Source organism: Neofelis nebulosa, chromosome 10 (genome assembly GCF_028018385.1).
Source record: "Neofelis nebulosa isolate mNeoNeb1 chromosome 10, mNeoNeb1.pri, whole genome shotgun sequence".
NCBI lineage: Eukaryota > Metazoa > Chordata > Mammalia > Carnivora > Felidae > Neofelis > Neofelis nebulosa.
In genome coordinates this window covers 53512303-53529489 of record NC_080791.1, presented here as the reverse complement: position 1 = coordinate 53529489, position 17187 = coordinate 53512303, and the positions used below count along the sequence as shown (strand labels likewise).

Genomic DNA, 17187 nt, shown 5'->3' with positions numbered 1-17187 from the left:
ATAAACGTTAAAAAAAAAAATTAAAAAAAAATGTTTAAAAAAAGGCAGTCAGTAAATGCCGGTTGAATGAGAAAATGAACACAGTGTCTAGGTCTGCCTCTAACCCCTCTGGACCTGTTCATCTCGTCCATCCTCCTTAAAGCATCGTGCAAGGGGCTTCAAGGAGTACTCCAAAAGGCCTTGGATCCTTGGTGCCGTAAAGAGACTGAACTAGGCCTGTTCCCTCCTCGCCAGTTACATGCGCAGCCTCTCCTTGTCCTCAGCCTCGCTTCCTGGCCCACGAGAGCCTCGAGGGTAAGTACTATGCTGCTTCACGGCTACACCTAAATGCCAAGGCCAGGACTTGGCACAGAGTGAGGGGCTTGCTGAACCAAACAGACTCAGTGACGCCTATGACACATACTGAAGACCCCATATTGACTTCCCCTCTTCCTGAGAGAACGCACATTCTGTTTGGAGTGTCGGTGTGGTAAGCTACAAACGCTCACTGTCTCAGACTTCTTCACAGCTCTGCGCATCCAAGTGATGTGGCTATGCCACGGAACTGTAAGCTGGGTGTTTTCGGAAAAAATGAGCATCCCTGCTCCCTTCCCCTTTCTTCTTCTCCCTGCCTGATGTGCAGGCGAGTCCTGGAGCTGCAGCAGCCACGCTGGGACCACAAGGGGGCAAGCATGAAAACAACAGCCAGAGCTGAGGACGGCAGGGCGCAAGGCGGGGAACAGCCTGGTCCCTGATTCCACTACCGGATGCCGTGCTGGCCCTGGACGGACACACCCTAGACTGGGCGCGTACACGAGAACATCAAGGTGCCACTGAAATGCCACACCAGCAGGGATGCTGTTATTTGCACACTAAATGCATTTCTAACCATTTCCAGAGATAAGCTTTAGTGCTTGGTACCTCTTGTGTCCCTGAGCTATCGTTTCTTCTTTCCTGCTCTTGAGGTCCAAGGTCCCAGAGAATTCAGAAGGTTCAGCAGTCCAAGACAGATCCCGGGGGCAGTAGAAGGGGCCGGCGGGAGGGTAGGGAACCCTCCCCTACCATCTTCGGTGATCAGGGGCAGCTGCCCGTGGGGCTGGTCCCCAGTCTGCAGATGTAGCACTCTGATATTCCTAACTGCCACAAAACAGATTTTTGGCCCCAGTCTATCCCCAATGTGCTGACTTGAGCTCTCCCTCGGCCTACGGTTTCATTCCACTTACACCAGACTGTTCTGAATAAATCACTGCTATCAGGGAGAGGTGAATTCACAGGGTACTTTTCCAAATAAGTGTTGCCAGCGGAAATTTCACAAAGTGCTGCCAATGTCATTTACAAGCAGGTTAGCTGATTACCGAGAGACCTTGATCCTTCTGCCTTATATCTTATAATTCAGAGGAAGGGGATATGGGGAATGGTGGGGGCAGAGCTTATTAAAAACTGAAAATCATTCTGCAATCACTTTTCTTAGCCTCTTCTTTGAAGTACTTCAGGATTTTACACAAGTTAGAATATACGATATCAGGGCTTTTTCTCTCTGGATGCTTGCAAATGTACTCAGAGGCTAACGAACAGTGGTTTTACTCGATCGAAGCAAAGGAAGTATAGAGGTGGCACTGTCTGGGGGTCTTTGGGAGATTTTCAAGGACCCCATTTTGACTTCCCCTGGAATATAGAAGCTTATGTGAAAGTATCTATTCACATCTAGGGAAAAAGGAATGGGGTGTAGGCACAGCAAATCAAAATACCAGCACCAACCTTGAACCAGTCCTCTGTCCTTCCTGGCTCCCCCTTTCCCTCCCTTCTTTTTCTCATGAAATCACAAAGTTCAATCCCAGCAACCTCTTCTGGTTACATAAATTAATGAGCTCTTGTTCTGGGCCCCATAAGAGAAACCCTCCGGCTCTCATCATTTTAGTCCCTTGTTCAAAAGCCTGCAGTGGCACCTAACACCTGCTGAATGAACTTTTTCTTAGGGTAGCATCTAAGCTTCTGCCCAATAACTCCCTCCTCCCTCCCAGGGTATCTTGTGTTTTGGTCAAACGGAACTTCTGGCTCCTTAAAGCCAGCTTTTAATTTTTGCATATCTCCCCTTTGCTCATGCTGTTCTTACTACCTGGAACGGATTCCTCAACAACCCCCCCCCCCCACCTTCCTATTTTCCTTCTTTAGATGTGGAAATTCTATCCAACCTTTAGGGTCCCATCAAATTTCGCTTCATCCAGAGAGTCCTCCTGACCTACCCAGCTGGACACACTCTTGCCTTCCTCCAACCCTCATGGCACCTTGACCAGTGAGTCCAGAAGTGACTTCTCTTTCTCTTTTCCTTGGATTAGAGACACTGCCTGTGTTGATGCTTCATCTCCTTAATCCTGACCACGAGCTAATTTTGCCAGAAGCCAGGTCATACCTTCTCTGTATCTCCAACTTGGGAAAAGGCAGGAAAGCACTATTTGTTGGAGGGAAGGAGGGAGGGAGGGGGGGAGGAAAGAAGGAAGGAAGGGAGGGAGGGAGGGAGGGAGGGAGGGAGGGAGGGAGGAAGGAAGGAAGGAAGGAAGGAAGGAAGGAAGGAAGGAAGGAAGGGAAGAGGGAGGACTAAATGGGCTTCTAGTCCCTAGACTAGATTTACAGCAGCTGCCTGGGCTTGAACAAAAGGATTCTTTTCTTTAATTAGCACAAATGTCCTCAGACTGGGAAGACCAGGGCGTGTTTCTCATAAAAATGGCCAGGTTCTATGTTTTCCAATAATGATTCTCATTTCTGTGTTTCGAAATCCACTATGGAGCATCTCTGTTATTTTCCAGCTTGGCTCCCGTGGTCACGGGAGTGTCAGGATGATCTGTCCTTTTATGCTTCAGCATCAACCCAAACTAAAAGAAGAGATGCTCTCTAAAGACCCAAAACACTACAACACTGATTTGTCAGATCGTGGGGTTGGAAACAATTCATGTGAAAAAATATTTTTTTAAAGTTTTGGATGCTATGAGGTTCCCCGCCCCCCCCCCCCCCATGGTCTTTTTAATGCCTTCCCAAGGAAACTTCTTGGGTTAATGTAAGATGCTTACTTGTACTGGAAGCAAGTTAATTAAAGAGAAATTAAATTCCATGTAATGCAAATGGAAATAAAATATTTAATAGTATCATAGCAAATAGTAAGATACTGTGGGGCATAAAGGGGAGAGCATAAGATCTGGAGACCAAGCTGCCGTCCTATCCCTGCCCTTACTAACTGTGTGAGTTTGGCTAAGTCAATTACACTCTCTGGGCCTCAATTTCTTCATCTGTAAAGTTGAGATCAAAATTTGTACTGTCTAAGGTTCTCATGAGGATTAAATCACATGTGGAAAAGATCTGAGCATGGTCCTGAAGACACAGTATGCACTCTCTTGAGTTTTAAGGAATGAATAAATAGGTAGAAAAGAGAAGTGTAATCCCCCAAAAAGAAACATGATCCTGGGAAGGAGGCAGATTACTAAAGAAGGAAGATCCCAAGCTTTGGAGTCAGAGAGACATAAATTCAAGTCCCAGCTTTTCCCTTACCATGCCTGAACCTCAATTTCCTCCTCTGCAATAGGGGGTGATCACAGAAATAAGAATAATCACCTCATTGAGTTATCTAGAGGCTTAAGGAATATATATGAAGCCTTTTGTAAACTGCAATGGTAAATTGTATTTTAGCTACTGGTATATACCCTCCTACTTCATTTAGTACTTGGCATCAGCAAGGCTACCCACCTCCAGTGAAGATAGGACCAGAAACAACATTACCTTCAAATCCTGGACCTCCACATGTGGGGAAAAACTGTTGTTTCTGAAAACAGCTGCTCTGTTTTATTCTAAACCTTGCTTGGTTTCAGTTAGGAGTGCGTGCGTGTGTGTGTGTGTGTGTATGTGTGTGTGTATATATTTATGTATACAGTTATTAAAGTGCTTTTAGATTTTTTCAAGGAAGAAGATAAACTCATTTAATTTAAAATCATCAGCTGGATTGCATTAAATGGAGGGAAAAGCACGAGCGTACACAATACAGCCATTTGTTAAATTAAACGCAATTATTTCTCCTGTTACTTAATTACAAACAGACATAAATACTCTGGATCCTGACATCTCAGATCTTCTTAAATTCTATGTCTGCATTTCAACATGTAACGAAGGGAGGGTCATATTCCAATTTGTGTGTTAAGCAAGCCGGAGAGTTACAGTTGTATATTGGGACCATAATGAGCTCACTAAAACAAGACCCAAACTTTTAATTAACCTGCCAAGACAAATTACAACTCATGGCTCACAGGTAACAATCACAGACAGCTGAGACTCAATGCCACGGACTCTTGGGGAGAGAGGGATTAATAGCAACATCAGAATCCATCTGTTTTTGTATTAAAGAAAAAAAGTATTCATTAAACAACCACTGTAGCTCAAAGGAAGACAGACAAGTCTGAAAGGCAGCAAGACAAAGGGAGAAGGAGGGAAGAAGAGAATGTTAGCAACTTCCATTTATTGGGTCTTTTAGGAGGCCAAAGCCTGTGCTGGGCACTTTATATCTGCTCTGATCTTCATGACAGGGACTGCAGAGTACTGTTACTATTTCATTTTCCATCTAAGAAAAACCTCAGAGAGGTGACCTGACAATGGTCACAGAGCTAGTGTGGGACAGTCAGGGGAGGAAGAAAGAGAAAGCAGCGCTCAAAGCTTAGTGGACAGACCCCTGGAATCAAGATTATCTGGGCTCTACCTCAGGCCTAGTGGGTCATAATTCCTGGGGACAGGGCACAGGAATCTGAACTTTGAACAAGCTTCCCGGGTGACTGCTTTGCATGACAATATTTGAGACCATTCATAAGATACCATAACCCCCGGGCTACTCAAAATGTGGTCCACAGCTGGGTGGCACCAGTATCACTGAGGCCGGTGAGAAATGGAGACTCTAAGGGCCCACCCCCACCTAGTGAAGGGGAATCTGTGTTTTAATGAGACATCAAATGGGCCATCAAACTCTGAGAAGCCCAGGATAGCCTCTCTGCTCTGAAGGACATCATAGGGTTAAGGAGGTGAAGGCAGACTTCATCATTAAGGTAAGAACAGGAGAGCCAGAGGGAAAAGGAAGACCATGGCCTTAATTATAACAAAACAGGTTAGCAAGCTCTGACAAGCCAAGAATTGGCAAAGATACCTAACTGCACCTACATTTTACTTCTTTGAGAGTCACACCCTAATTAAAAGTGGCTTTCTTTGGGGGTCGATATTAATATTCTTTCATATTTATGCTCAGTTATTAAAAATAAAGAATTCTGATTATAAGAGATCTTCGTTCTGAGCGAGCAAGACAGTCCATGCTTCTTTGTGAACCATGCCTCAGAGAAATCAGGCTGTGAGACCAGGAAGCTCTCACTCAGGCACCACTAATGACTCGATAATCCATGTCCCTAAAAACGAAGCCACTGTGGCCAGAAAGGGAAAAGAAACCAGGTTTGGAGCCTGGCAAACCCCGCAGCGTGAGAGCCTAATCGATGGTGAGGACCACAGCTGGCTCTCTGGTGACAGGGGAATGGGGCTGCCCGGGCAGCCTCCAGCTCATTGGCAACCACCGAGCTGCGGCCTCAAATCCAGACTCTAGAGAAACCGGAAGCTGGAAAACTTAAGTGATTTGTGCAGGGTCAAAACACAAGTTAGTGGTGGAAATTCAGAGCGGAGGACACTTTCAACTCCACCTCAAAAGGAGGCAATAGGGAAGGAAACCAGTGGCAGCCACAGCTGCCAGGCCTGTGGCTGCTGACGGTCCTGCCAATGGGAGGCTGAGCAGAAGCCAGGCCAAGCTCGTGCTCATGCCCTTAGTAACCCAGTGACCCCGCATGTCGGGGCCTGGGCTTGGGGTTGGGGGGCAGAGGAGATTACGTCAAAGTCCTTGCCCTCTGGACACTCGGAGACCAGCAGTAAGGGCAGACACTTCCAAATCGAGGACAGCACAAAGCAGGGTTTCCTACATCGGGACCGACGTAGCCAGATGGCCTCTGCTGCCCTCATTTTGCCAAGAAGGTAGGATACTGAGCCTGCAGGGACAGCAGAAGTGGATAAGCCATGCCCGTATTTATTGGGAAGGTATTTTCCACCTCGACACTAAGGGCAAAATTGCAAATGAGGGGAAAATGGCCTGAAAATGATTATTGCTGTGTAGAAGGAAAAGCCAGAGTTCTGCAGGAGTTTTAGGAACCAATGACCAGATTCAGAGGTTTTTTATTTAACTCCCTTTTCCATGTCAGAGAGATTCTTAGCCAAGGACTGAGACAGAGTTTTGAGGTGAACTCTATACCACATGAAGCTTTTCATTAAGCAGAAACCCTATTTCCATGCATTCTGGTTAGTGGAGTTTTATTTTCCTGCAGGAGATTCTGTCTCCAGGCTATGTCATAATGCTTCCAACATAAACCCAGAATAAATGTTTTCTGACCCGAACCACTGAGGCCACTGTGTCCCGTGGTCATCCAAGGAAGAGACAGACTCTATGGAATGTGTGGATAAAGAAGAGAAATTCCTTAGAACAAGATGCCAAGCTCCCTGGACACCCATCGGCTTGTGGGCGGCCCCACGGGCTCACCCTGAAGGGAGAGCTGTGGCCCTCTTCCATGATGAGGGACAGAGAAGGTGTTCAGCACTATCCCAAACATCGCAGCTCCAGAATATTCATCCAGAATAGCTCTGCTATTCTCACCCTCTCCCTGAGCATTTATCTTCTTTTCTCAACTGCCAGGGACTGTTAGCTCCCAGGACAAAACAATAAATAAACAAAAAGCTACACACAGTCAAAAACCAAAACCCAAACCACAAATCAGTGAGTTGAGCCAAGGAAGCCATAAAGACAAAATACAGGTGTCGGAGAGAAGTGAGAAGAAGAGAGGTGTTGCCTCCATGTGGCTGGTCAGGCAGGGTTTCGGTCTTGCTGTCAACTCTACCTCTCAGTTGTTAAATGCAGCAGCTGGCCCAAAGATGACACAAGAAAGGCAGTGGGTAATGGCCCAGAATGGCTGGCCAGCCTCTCCTGTCACTCCTCCCCTCCCTCCTTCCCCTGAATCCCACACCCATCCCTGTCCAGCAAGCCCAGTCAGGAAGGACTCATGCCAGACTCCAGGTGGCATCGACAGCTGCGGGCAAGACACATTCCCTTGCTGGCTCCAACCCTCAGAATCCCCAGGATCCTCTCACCCAAGGAGACAGAAATCCCACAGACCCCATAGGGCTGGAGGCTCCTTACCAATGGCAGTGGTGAGAAAAGAAACCACTTCAGACTCCTTCCCGTCGTTGTAAAAAGCCAGGTGCCAGATTCCTGAATCCAAATACTGGATGAAGCCAGTCTCGTGACTAGATGGGGGGACAACTCCCCGAGATTGGCGCTGGGGTCCCTCGAGGCTCCGTGCCTCCTGGGTCAGGAGCCTCCTTCCATCCAGTAGCTCTACAAAGTCAAACTAAAAGTACAAACAGAGCATAATTAGCGGGGTGTCTGCTTCACCATAATGCTAGATTCCTTCCTCACGTGTCTCCTGGGGGCACACAAGGAAATACAACCTGAGGACAGGCAGAGAGGCTAGAGTCACATGAAGGTTGATCAACCGACTTCACCTCCTCCCCAGACCCCTGTTTCTCATGGTAATAGTCTCCTCATTCCCTTGTGAGGGCAGCATAATTAGCACATTATTATTATTATTATTATTTTTGGTCTCATTTTTCTTTAATTTGGTGTATATGTAGGCAGTCTTCATCTGGCTGAGCCTGTGCCGGGACAACCATGCCCTTCCAATGGTGGGCACGTGATCAGAAACCCAGCCACAGAAGGACTGAACTCCAGCTCCACGCAAGTGATGCTGGGAATCCCAGGGCTCGAGGGTTGGGACTAGAGCACTGGATGTGCCTTAAAAGTCAGTCAGGTGCAAGTGCAAACCTGATCTCTCTCTTCCTGTTGTCAACAATCCTTTCTAAATGCTGCAGGTTCAGGGAGCAGTTTTAGGGGAACTAAACTGGATTAGCTCAAAATTCTATCAACGATTACATGCTGGGTCAGACACACAATTGCTGACTGATCTGAGCCTGCGAGTGTGAGACTCAAGAGAAGTCAGCCACATAGTGCTAACAACAGGTAGGTGGTTAAGTCCTACTGGCCTACTAGCAAGCAAATTGAGCAATTATCTGTCTACTTATCTGTCTACCTACTGACCTATCTTTTAAAAAACCAAGATATCTAATTCTATTTCATGTGTAAATGAGGCCCAGGAATGAAGTCCAGGACTAGCATCACTGTCTTGGTGAGCGGCCCAGTTTCTATTTTCCCATGACTCCACTGCTAGAAAATATATCTACTTAGATTTCACATGGGAATCTTAAGTAACAACTGGGGCTAAGAAGGCTGCACACGGCTTGGGAATGTCTGATGGATGCCTCTGATTTATTTTAACCCAATCCCAGAGCTGGCAGGACCTTAACAAGTCTGTTCCTTACCCATTACGACTGGTGTTATGTCAATTATTCTAGATGAGCTGTTAGGTGTTTCTGGTGTGCATGTATCACAGTAAATGCGAAATCCCAAAGGAGAGAAGGAATGTAAGAGACCAGGGAAGTAACGTGTATTCTAAGCCAGATCTTGTGCAAGTTGCCTTATAAATGTTCTTGATTCTCCTCAACAGCCCTACAAAGTGAGTATTGTTATCATCAGTGGAGAGATGAGAAACTTGCTCTGAGCGGGTAAGCACCAGGCCATAGTTATCGTAGTTGATAACAAGAGGATTCAAACTGAAGTCTGTCTGACTCCAAAGCGCGTGCTTTTCTCTTTCTATTTCTTGGATAATTTCACTCAGGTGACTGGGTAACAGTAGAGAGGCTATTTGAGATATTTCCTAAAATTTCCTCTTCTTAAAAAACCCCAGGGATATAACCCTACTCATCTGAAAGGTAGGGTCTTAGGTCAAATGGGGGAATGGGCTATAAAATATGTGAAATGCCCTTCAAACACAAGGCTCCAGGTGTGAGCATTAGGCTTCCTGACTTTGGGTTAGGATGTGAGGTAGGAGCCCCTGCAGATCAGCAGGGGATGTGGCATTCTGGTTACCTGTGTATGTGAAGGAGGAAGGCCTTTTCTGCCATAGATGCCAACCAGAGCTGCCTTTCCCAGGGACACATTGAATTTCAGATGCACAGGATGGTCTATGAACACCTGAGATCTCCAGAAAGTGCCAGGAGGAATCTTCTGCGAAGCCCGTCTCCCCACGTCGATTTCTCCAGAGTCTATGAAACTGTCCTCTGGAAAGAAACTACTGGGCTTTCCTACCAAGACACAGGGAAGGGAAGACAAAAACAGCAGTTGGCCACAAGTGAAACAAGGGATCGGAGCCCCTGAACAGCAGGACTCCCCTGTGCCTCACACTTCTCTCTACTATGTTCCACCACCAGCCCCACCACCACTCCCCACTGAGGAGGAAGAATGTCCAGAACTTTTTTTTCCTAGTGATGCTCAAACTGTTCTGCTAAAAATATGCATTCTTCCAAAGCAGTATGGGTCCTCCTCAAGGGCCATCTGTATACTGCATAATTCCACAGCTTGTTAAGATATATTCCGATCCCCAAAATAATCACTGGTGGTCACACGAGAATAACTGTGCACACGCGTGTGTGTATAAAAGCATGCACGCTAAAATAGAAAGGGTAGTGCAAACAAGGTGTTGTTATTAAATTTCCAACTCAAAATGGTCCCACCAGCAGTGGGAAGCCCGACCTGAGTGGATAAAGGTATTTTACAAGTTTACTGGTTTACGTATAATTGGAAGCCAAATTCTAAGGCTAAGACATGTGGAAGGGGTTTATATGGGGAGCAGGAGTTGGGCTGGGGAAGATGAAAAAGGGGCTACTTCTGAATGGAATGGATATTTCTGAAAAATGCTCCCTTGTCTTGCTTGGATGGAGGTGTTCGAATATCAGTTTTGTGCTGAAGTAGGTAAAGCCAAGGGAATTGATCTCAAGTTCAGGCACAAAGCCTATGGCATACTTGGAAATTCAACCAAGGCCCCTGACCCTGCAGGTTTCAGGGGACAGGGGTCAGAAATATGGTCCCTTGCCCATTTCTGTCACCATTCAGGAGAGTGACAGCTTTCTGGGGGCACCAGAAGTGCCAGGAAGGAAGAGGGCTTATCAAACTTCCTCTGTTTACTAATTAAGCACACTCACATGTGAAAAATATAAACCTGACTTCCTTCCAGACATCAGCCCTCTGGGGAGTTGGGAGGCAGCAGAAGGAGGTGATAGGGATGTTAGAAGACCACCTTTAGGACACTGACTAGCCACATGGCAGCCAGCAGACTACGTCTTATTTGTAAGGAAGAATCCCCAGGGTATCTTAGTTCCAAGATTTGTTGTTAGACGTGTTCGAAGAGAGGCTTTAAGAACAATAATCCATTTGTAAAGAAAACACGTTTGTGAGAACTTTTTATAAAAAGCACTTGGGGAATAAGAAATTAAAATGTCTTTTTTCCCCTAGCTTTGTAAGATTCCTTACAAAGCACATTTGATGCTGAAATGGAGCTTGGCAGGGCATTGTTGTAGTCATAAAATATTTTACTGTTTTAAATAATAAAATTCAATTTAAATGTTAAACTTCTCCATATGTTATCATTCCTTTATAAACTCCTAGGCAGAAACATCAGGTTTTTAGCTTCAAACCATTAAATGTTATTTTAATTAAAAAATATGCCAACAACAAAAAAAGTTAAAATGCACGCTCTCAATAAAAGTACCACTAGTATTCTGTCATTAGCATGGGAAAGAGCTTGCATTTAATTCCTTTATGGAAGGAATGTGCCCCAGACTTTTACCTTGAAAATGCAGACACACAAAAACCACCACACTGTGATTCGAAGTTCAAAGACAGAAGCCAAATTCACAACACATTAAGATGGAGGAGAATTACTTTCACATTCTTATCTGATTGTGGGGCTCCCAGTACCACAATTCTTTTGTATTCTAGGTAGAAAAATAGTGTACCCTTTAGCTTATCATTCTGCTAGGGATGCAGAACGCTGAGTTTCCTCCTAGAAACTGCATAGAAATAAGCCTGAGACTGCTAATTCCAAGGACTCATTTCCTTTGTGAGTGGGTGGGAGTCGGGGCTGATGAGATTTCAGAATTGTCTGCAGTCAAATAATTTCTGGGTCTGAGAATAAATAATGAAAACTTTCCCCCACATTTTGGCATGTTGCTAGAGCACCCTGCATGGTTCATTTTCTCCTCCAGTGAGCATGTGTTTGAGAGACAGCTATTGTATCAGCTGAGTTCTGAGCCTCATAAGGTCAGAGGCCAGCCCAGAGTCTCTCTCCAGAGGTCTGCGGGGCCCCAGAGGCATACATAAGTTGGCTCTTACACCGGAGGAGTGATAAAAAGCAATATTCTTTTCTAGCATTCTCGTATTTCACCAACATGGGCCAAAATAAGAGAAAAGAACTGTCTTTGGTGTGTATACAAACAAAAATAGCTGATTCTGTTCCAGGGCACACCGGCCACCGGGACCTGGACTCTCGGCTGAGTCTCTGAGGGCCACTCGGGCTTTGTACTAAAGTGACCTTTGTACTAAAAGTCACCTGGTCCAGATCCTTAGGGAAGGGACCACAGCCCAGCCTAAAGGGGATGTTTTTGAAGGAAAAGAGGACCCCATCCGGGGATTTAAGCTTTATCATTCCTCTACTCTGGTCCCCAGTGGTCCCCTTGTAGGACTATACGTAGGGACGAAATGGGGGCTTCTGAGGGGAAAGAGGTACAGCACAGCGAGTACCCGTGTCTGATGGGAAAGAGGCGTGAGACTGGCTGGGCTAGCAGTTATTCAGAGTGAAGCCACACTCAGCTCTTCCTGCCTTCCTCTTTCCAGATCCTCTGTTCTTAAATCCGAGCACCAAGCTGTGAGTGCTTAAGACAGAAACCATCCGACCACACAGCAAGACCCACCAACAGTAGAGTGAGGAGAGATGACAGAGGGTGGTGGGAGTTGGAGGAGACAGGTCTTATGTATACAATTCTTTTTATCCCACCCACATTCTGGAAAATAGTAACGACAACAACAGCAGCAGCAGTAATAATAGCAGTAGTTAGCAACAGCAGTAAAGGTAGGAGTGGCAGGATTAGTGGTAATACTTGCTATCAATTCTTGCTCTCACTACATGCTGGGCCCCCCTTTACGTTCATCGGTTCAGTTAATTCTCACACTGATAAGATGTATGTACTGAGGCTCAGAATGCTTAAGAAACCATTTGAAGATAAAGCCATTTGGGGTTTCTCTTCATTTGCTAGAATATGGCTTCTTAAAGCATTAAATTGATAAGTGGTTAATTAAAACTCTTCAAAGACACTCTCAATAGTCTCACTCAAGGGTCAATGGCACAGTGCATGAGTCCCACCTAACTCACAGTCCCAGCAATCTAACCATCAAGGCTAGGCCAGGTAGACCAAGGCCCACTGAGTGTCATGGGGCACAGAAAGTTGACAGTTTTTATGAAGTAGGAATGCACAAACAGGACCCAGAGTTAAAGGGCAAGAGTTGGGGTCTCAAGACACTTATAAAGAGGACACTACACAATCATTGGGGGCCACCAGAGACTTAACAAACAATACCAAGAGCTTAAATAAGAAATAGGGATCTCCAACAGTATGATCAGGTTTCACAAGGCAAATTCTACTGGCAACAGTCCTGTTCTTTGTAAAGATACACAGACTCAGCCTTCCTCTAGCAATGATGTACAAATACACAATCATGTCTATAAAAGAAATTTCTCAACAATTTGCTGAAATGATTGGATTGTTTGGTCAAACAAGAGAGAATTGGAAGAAGTGAAATTCCATGCCCTTCTCAGTCATAGTCCTCACTTTCTTGAACTAAGATCCATCTACACAGGTTCTAAATTCCTAATCAACTAACACTCTCCTCTTCCCTCCACCTTTCTGGTTCTTTTCAATGCAATAACTTGCACAAAGAATCCTTTAGTTTCCTTAGCAACTGTTAGAAATTTATTTGGTTATCAAAATAAGCTGTTCCATTTTGGAGAGCCCAGCTGAGCCTGCGTGCAGCAATTTGCATGGTTTAAACTGATGGGTAATTTTTATTTCATTGCAGAAAGAAGAAAATGCTATCCCTAAGCCCACCAATTCAACCATCAGGAATTTTTGTTTATTCAATGCTTTCTCCCCTCTTTTCCATTAACATATAACGTAAGTTATTGTGGCTTTTCTTCGAAAAGCTGCCATATTTGGTTTCTGTCCCATGACACCCTGAAATGGTAAGAGCCACTTTCAAAATACAGTGTAGATTGCAGTTTGAGGTTATTCTCAAAGACATGATGAGCATTTAAAATACTGGACTCATTATATATTTCATTTGCATAATTAAAAAATATATAGCATTTTACAATATGAAAACATGTCCCAATTATTTGCAGGGTCTTTGAGGGGAAAATATTACTTAGTCTGGATTTCTGAGAGTCTGATAACTGACATGGAATGGCTTGGGATTTGAGCAGATGGGAAGAAAGGAAGTGACATTTGTTGAGTGCCTCTTCACCACCAGTCTGAAAAGATACAGACGTTACCATCCTTGTTCTTATGGATGAAGAAACTAAGGCCAAAGAAGATGGAGTAATTGGCATGAGTTAACAAAGCCAATAAATTTGAGGGCCAGGATTCAAGCCTGTCTGGCTCCAAGGCCCATTTATCTTCTTTCCATCATACCACATTGTTACTGCCATCTCTGTAAACCAGGGCTCTAATCTTAATTCTGTAATCAGCTCTCCTCTCTGATACCCTTAGAAGGGATAGGAAATATGCACTCACATCAGTGTTAAAGACTTTCCCCCTTGAGCTATGTCTAAGGAAGTAGGTTTTTTAATGTTACAATTAAAAACATGAACTGTGTAGACATTGGTTTGACCAGGGCAAAAGAAATTAAGAACCATGTGGTCTCACATAAACTGTAGGAAGCTTTATCCTCTGTTTCTCCAGTCTGATGTATTTTTTGTCACAGTAATTGCTTTTGATGCTGACCACTTTCCAGCACAGCACTGCATTTTAGGGGTTTGTAAACAGGATTTCCATTTGCATTAGTAATGACAGATAATCCCTTTAAGCAAAAATACTCCAATTAAAGTAAACCAATAAGCTGGGGCAATTTTATTTTGCCTCTTATCTGCACCTCCTGCTCCTTGGGTAAAACAAAACAAAACCTAAAAAACCCACAAACTAATTTCATTAGAATGGGAGATTTCAGATAGATCCAACTCTGTTTCAAGAACGTCTGATAGAGATCATGGAGGGAAGAAAATACATTTCGCTAAATGAGACCTCTTCCAATGCCTTGAGGGTTAAACATATCTTAAATCTGCATTTGTACGTGCTGACCTAAAGACCGTCCACATGGATGGTATTCCCGTATGGCATGTGACACTATAAACTGACAAGGGAATCACAAGCTGACAGGCAGGACCATGGACAGGGCTGGCCTGGAAAAAAAAAAATTCTAAAGAACCGTCTGGTTAGTCTGATGATTCTACTATCAATTTCATATGTAGGACTTGTGAATTAAACTGGACCTTGGAGATAATTTAGCTCAATAACTTCCTTTTAGAGAGGAGGAGAGTGAAGCTCAGAAAGTCTTTCTTTTTTTTTTTTTTTGAAAGCATGTTCACTTTTTTTTGTTTATTTATTTTTGAGAGAGAAGACCTCTGAATGATCCTGAAGGCCAAAATCAATTCAGTTTTTAAAAAAAAAATGTTTGTTTATTTTTGAGAGAGACAGAGAACACAAGTGGAGGAGGGGTAGGGAGAAAGGAGAGAGACAGAGCATGAGTGGGGGATGGACAGAGAGAGAGGGAGACACAGCCTCCAGCCTCTGAGCTGTCAGGACAGAACCTGACGTGGGGCTTGAACTCACAAGCTGCAAGATCATGACCTGAGCCAAGGTCAGACACTTAACCGACCAGGCACCCCACTCAGAAAGTCTTTCAAGGGATTTGCTTAAGGACAATTCAAGGGTCAGCAGCTGGGCTTGAAGTCAGGGCTCTTGATTCCTAACCCAGACCTCTTCCCGTGGCCCTATCCACACTCCCTCCATATCCTTACTAAAGGGCGAAGAAAGTATAAATTATTAAATGTCTTAAGTCTTAAAATCTTTGTAAAGGAGAAGACTGGCATTGCCCCTAGAAAAAGTAAGCAGAGGTTCTGATTTGGCTCTGTGGAAATGCTCCCATTCTTACTTCCCTTAAAGATGACCATGGGTCAAGAGTTGATTTTGTTGGAATATTAGCATAGTCCCTGTGCAAGGATTACATGCGAATTCATGAAGCATTCCATATTTAAAAAACAAAAAGAAAGAGTTGGGGGTGCCTGGGTGGCTCAGTTGGTTAAGCATCCAACTCTTGATTTCAGCTCAGGTCATGATCTCATGGTTTCTGAGTTCGAGCTCTGTGTCAGGCTCTGCACTGACAAGTGCAAGTCTCCTTGGGGTTCTCTCTCTTACTTTCTCTCTGCCCCTCCTCCACTTGTGTTCTGTCTTTCCATCTCAAAAATAAACGTTTTTTTAAAAAAGAATTGATTTTTGCCTTCAGGATCATTCAGAGGTCCTGAGTAGCTACTTCAACCAAGCATATGGTACCCTGTTAACCAAACAGATTCCTGGAAGGGAAATCCTTGAGGGCAGGAAACCTCAGAAGCTTTGACCCCAAAGTTGTCTGAGATGCTAGGAAAGAAGATATAAGCAGTAAAGGTGGAGGCAGACCTGTGGTGCACTTTGCTAACAGACGGGATGAAGCAGGGCACAGCAGGGACAGGATAAAGAATGCCTACGCTGCCCAGAATGGCAATGAGACTGGCCCATTAGCTCAGCCATCTTTCACGGTACCATTTTTGTGAGTCTGTGCCACTTCTGGCTGATAGTGAAAGAATGTGTGTCAATGGCGTGTTAGAAAGACCCTTAAGAAATTCAGAACATGGGTCTACAGATGTCCCATTTAAGAATGCCAAACTCCAAATGTCACTACCACTCCATCACTGATAGAAAAATATCCGTGTCCCACTGCATAATGGGATTTCTCATCTACATCTCCTTCAGGGTCTTGCAACCACGTGGTGAGTCAGGTAGGACAATTTATAGAGACAGTAAGAGCTCTGGAGTCATCCAGACCTGGGCTCATATGCCAAGCTCCATTATTTACTGGCTGAGCGACCTCTGGTCAAGTCACTAAATTTATGTAACCCTTAGGTTTTGTATCTAAAATGGGTCTAAAGAATTATACTTACCTCACAGGATCTCTGTGAGGATTAAGTGTAAAAAGCTCTTGACAAAATCTTTGAAACAAATAAACCGTACCAACACTAATGATTATTGTTATTGGCCCCTTAAGGACTCATCCTGATCCCACACAATCCAAGACAGCCACCCAGCAGTGCAAAAGCCCATGATGCTTCCCTCGAGGCATGAGATGGGATACTGCTGAGCACCATGAGAGCTGCCCAAGCCCCGCTATGAGCTCACAGTGAAAAGGAACTGAGATGAAGACACAGGTGGGCTGGCAGCCGGCGTGGAGTGCAGAAAGATGGAGGAAGGGCCAAAGCACGGAGCTGTGAGTCAGGCACATGACGTGCATAATGAAGGTCTCTTCGGTTCAAAGGCAGACAAAGAGGACTCACGACACGAACAACACGGCAACCCTACCTTCTGTGGCTCCTTTGCCTTTCCTGTCAGGGATCTCTAACCCAGTGCCCCCTGATGGATACAGGGAGACGTCCGTTGGCACAGGCCAACTGCTGGCTGTGTCCTCCGTGATTTCATACATCTGCCCCTCCATCGGCTGCAGGTGCCAGTTTAGGCCAAACAGGTGCATGGCTGTGGTGAGCAATGAGAAAAGTCATCTTTTTCTGCTGGCGGAGGAAATGGAACTCCCAAGCCATAGGGGAAGGCAGCTGGGGTGGGGAACTCAGGAATTCAGTTCAGCTCAGTTCAACAAACAGCCCCCGAAGAGAGCTTTGCAGTGCCAAGCCCTATGTGGGGGGCTGGGCATGGAGATGCTCAAGGCATAGACCCTGCCCCTGAGGGCTCACAGTCTGGTGGGACAGGGAGAGGGGTAGGGATGGGGGAGTTTCAGGAAGCCTTGGCCTTTTGCTTTGAAAGATAAATAATCTAGGGGGAAATTTTGCAATT

The 17187-nt window shown here is 45.0% G+C and overlaps 1 protein-coding gene across 14 annotated transcripts in view; it reads right to left on the bottom strand.

Moving 5' to 3' along the window:
• TENM4 (teneurin transmembrane protein 4) overlaps nucleotides 1-17187 on the bottom strand; it is a 2920333-nt gene that overhangs the window by 186529 nt on the left and 2716617 nt on the right. For all 14 annotated transcript variants that reach the window (XM_058690343.1, XM_058690336.1, XM_058690342.1 and 11 more), the window contains 3 exons: nucleotides 16702-16872; nucleotides 9074-9288; nucleotides 7229-7439 (listed from right to left, as the gene is read on the bottom strand). In XM_058690343.1, coding sequence (XP_058546326.1) covers nucleotides 7229-7439; nucleotides 9074-9288; nucleotides 16702-16872 — 597 coding nt within the window. The remainder of the gene's footprint in view (nucleotides 1-7228; nucleotides 7440-9073; nucleotides 9289-16701; nucleotides 16873-17187) is intronic.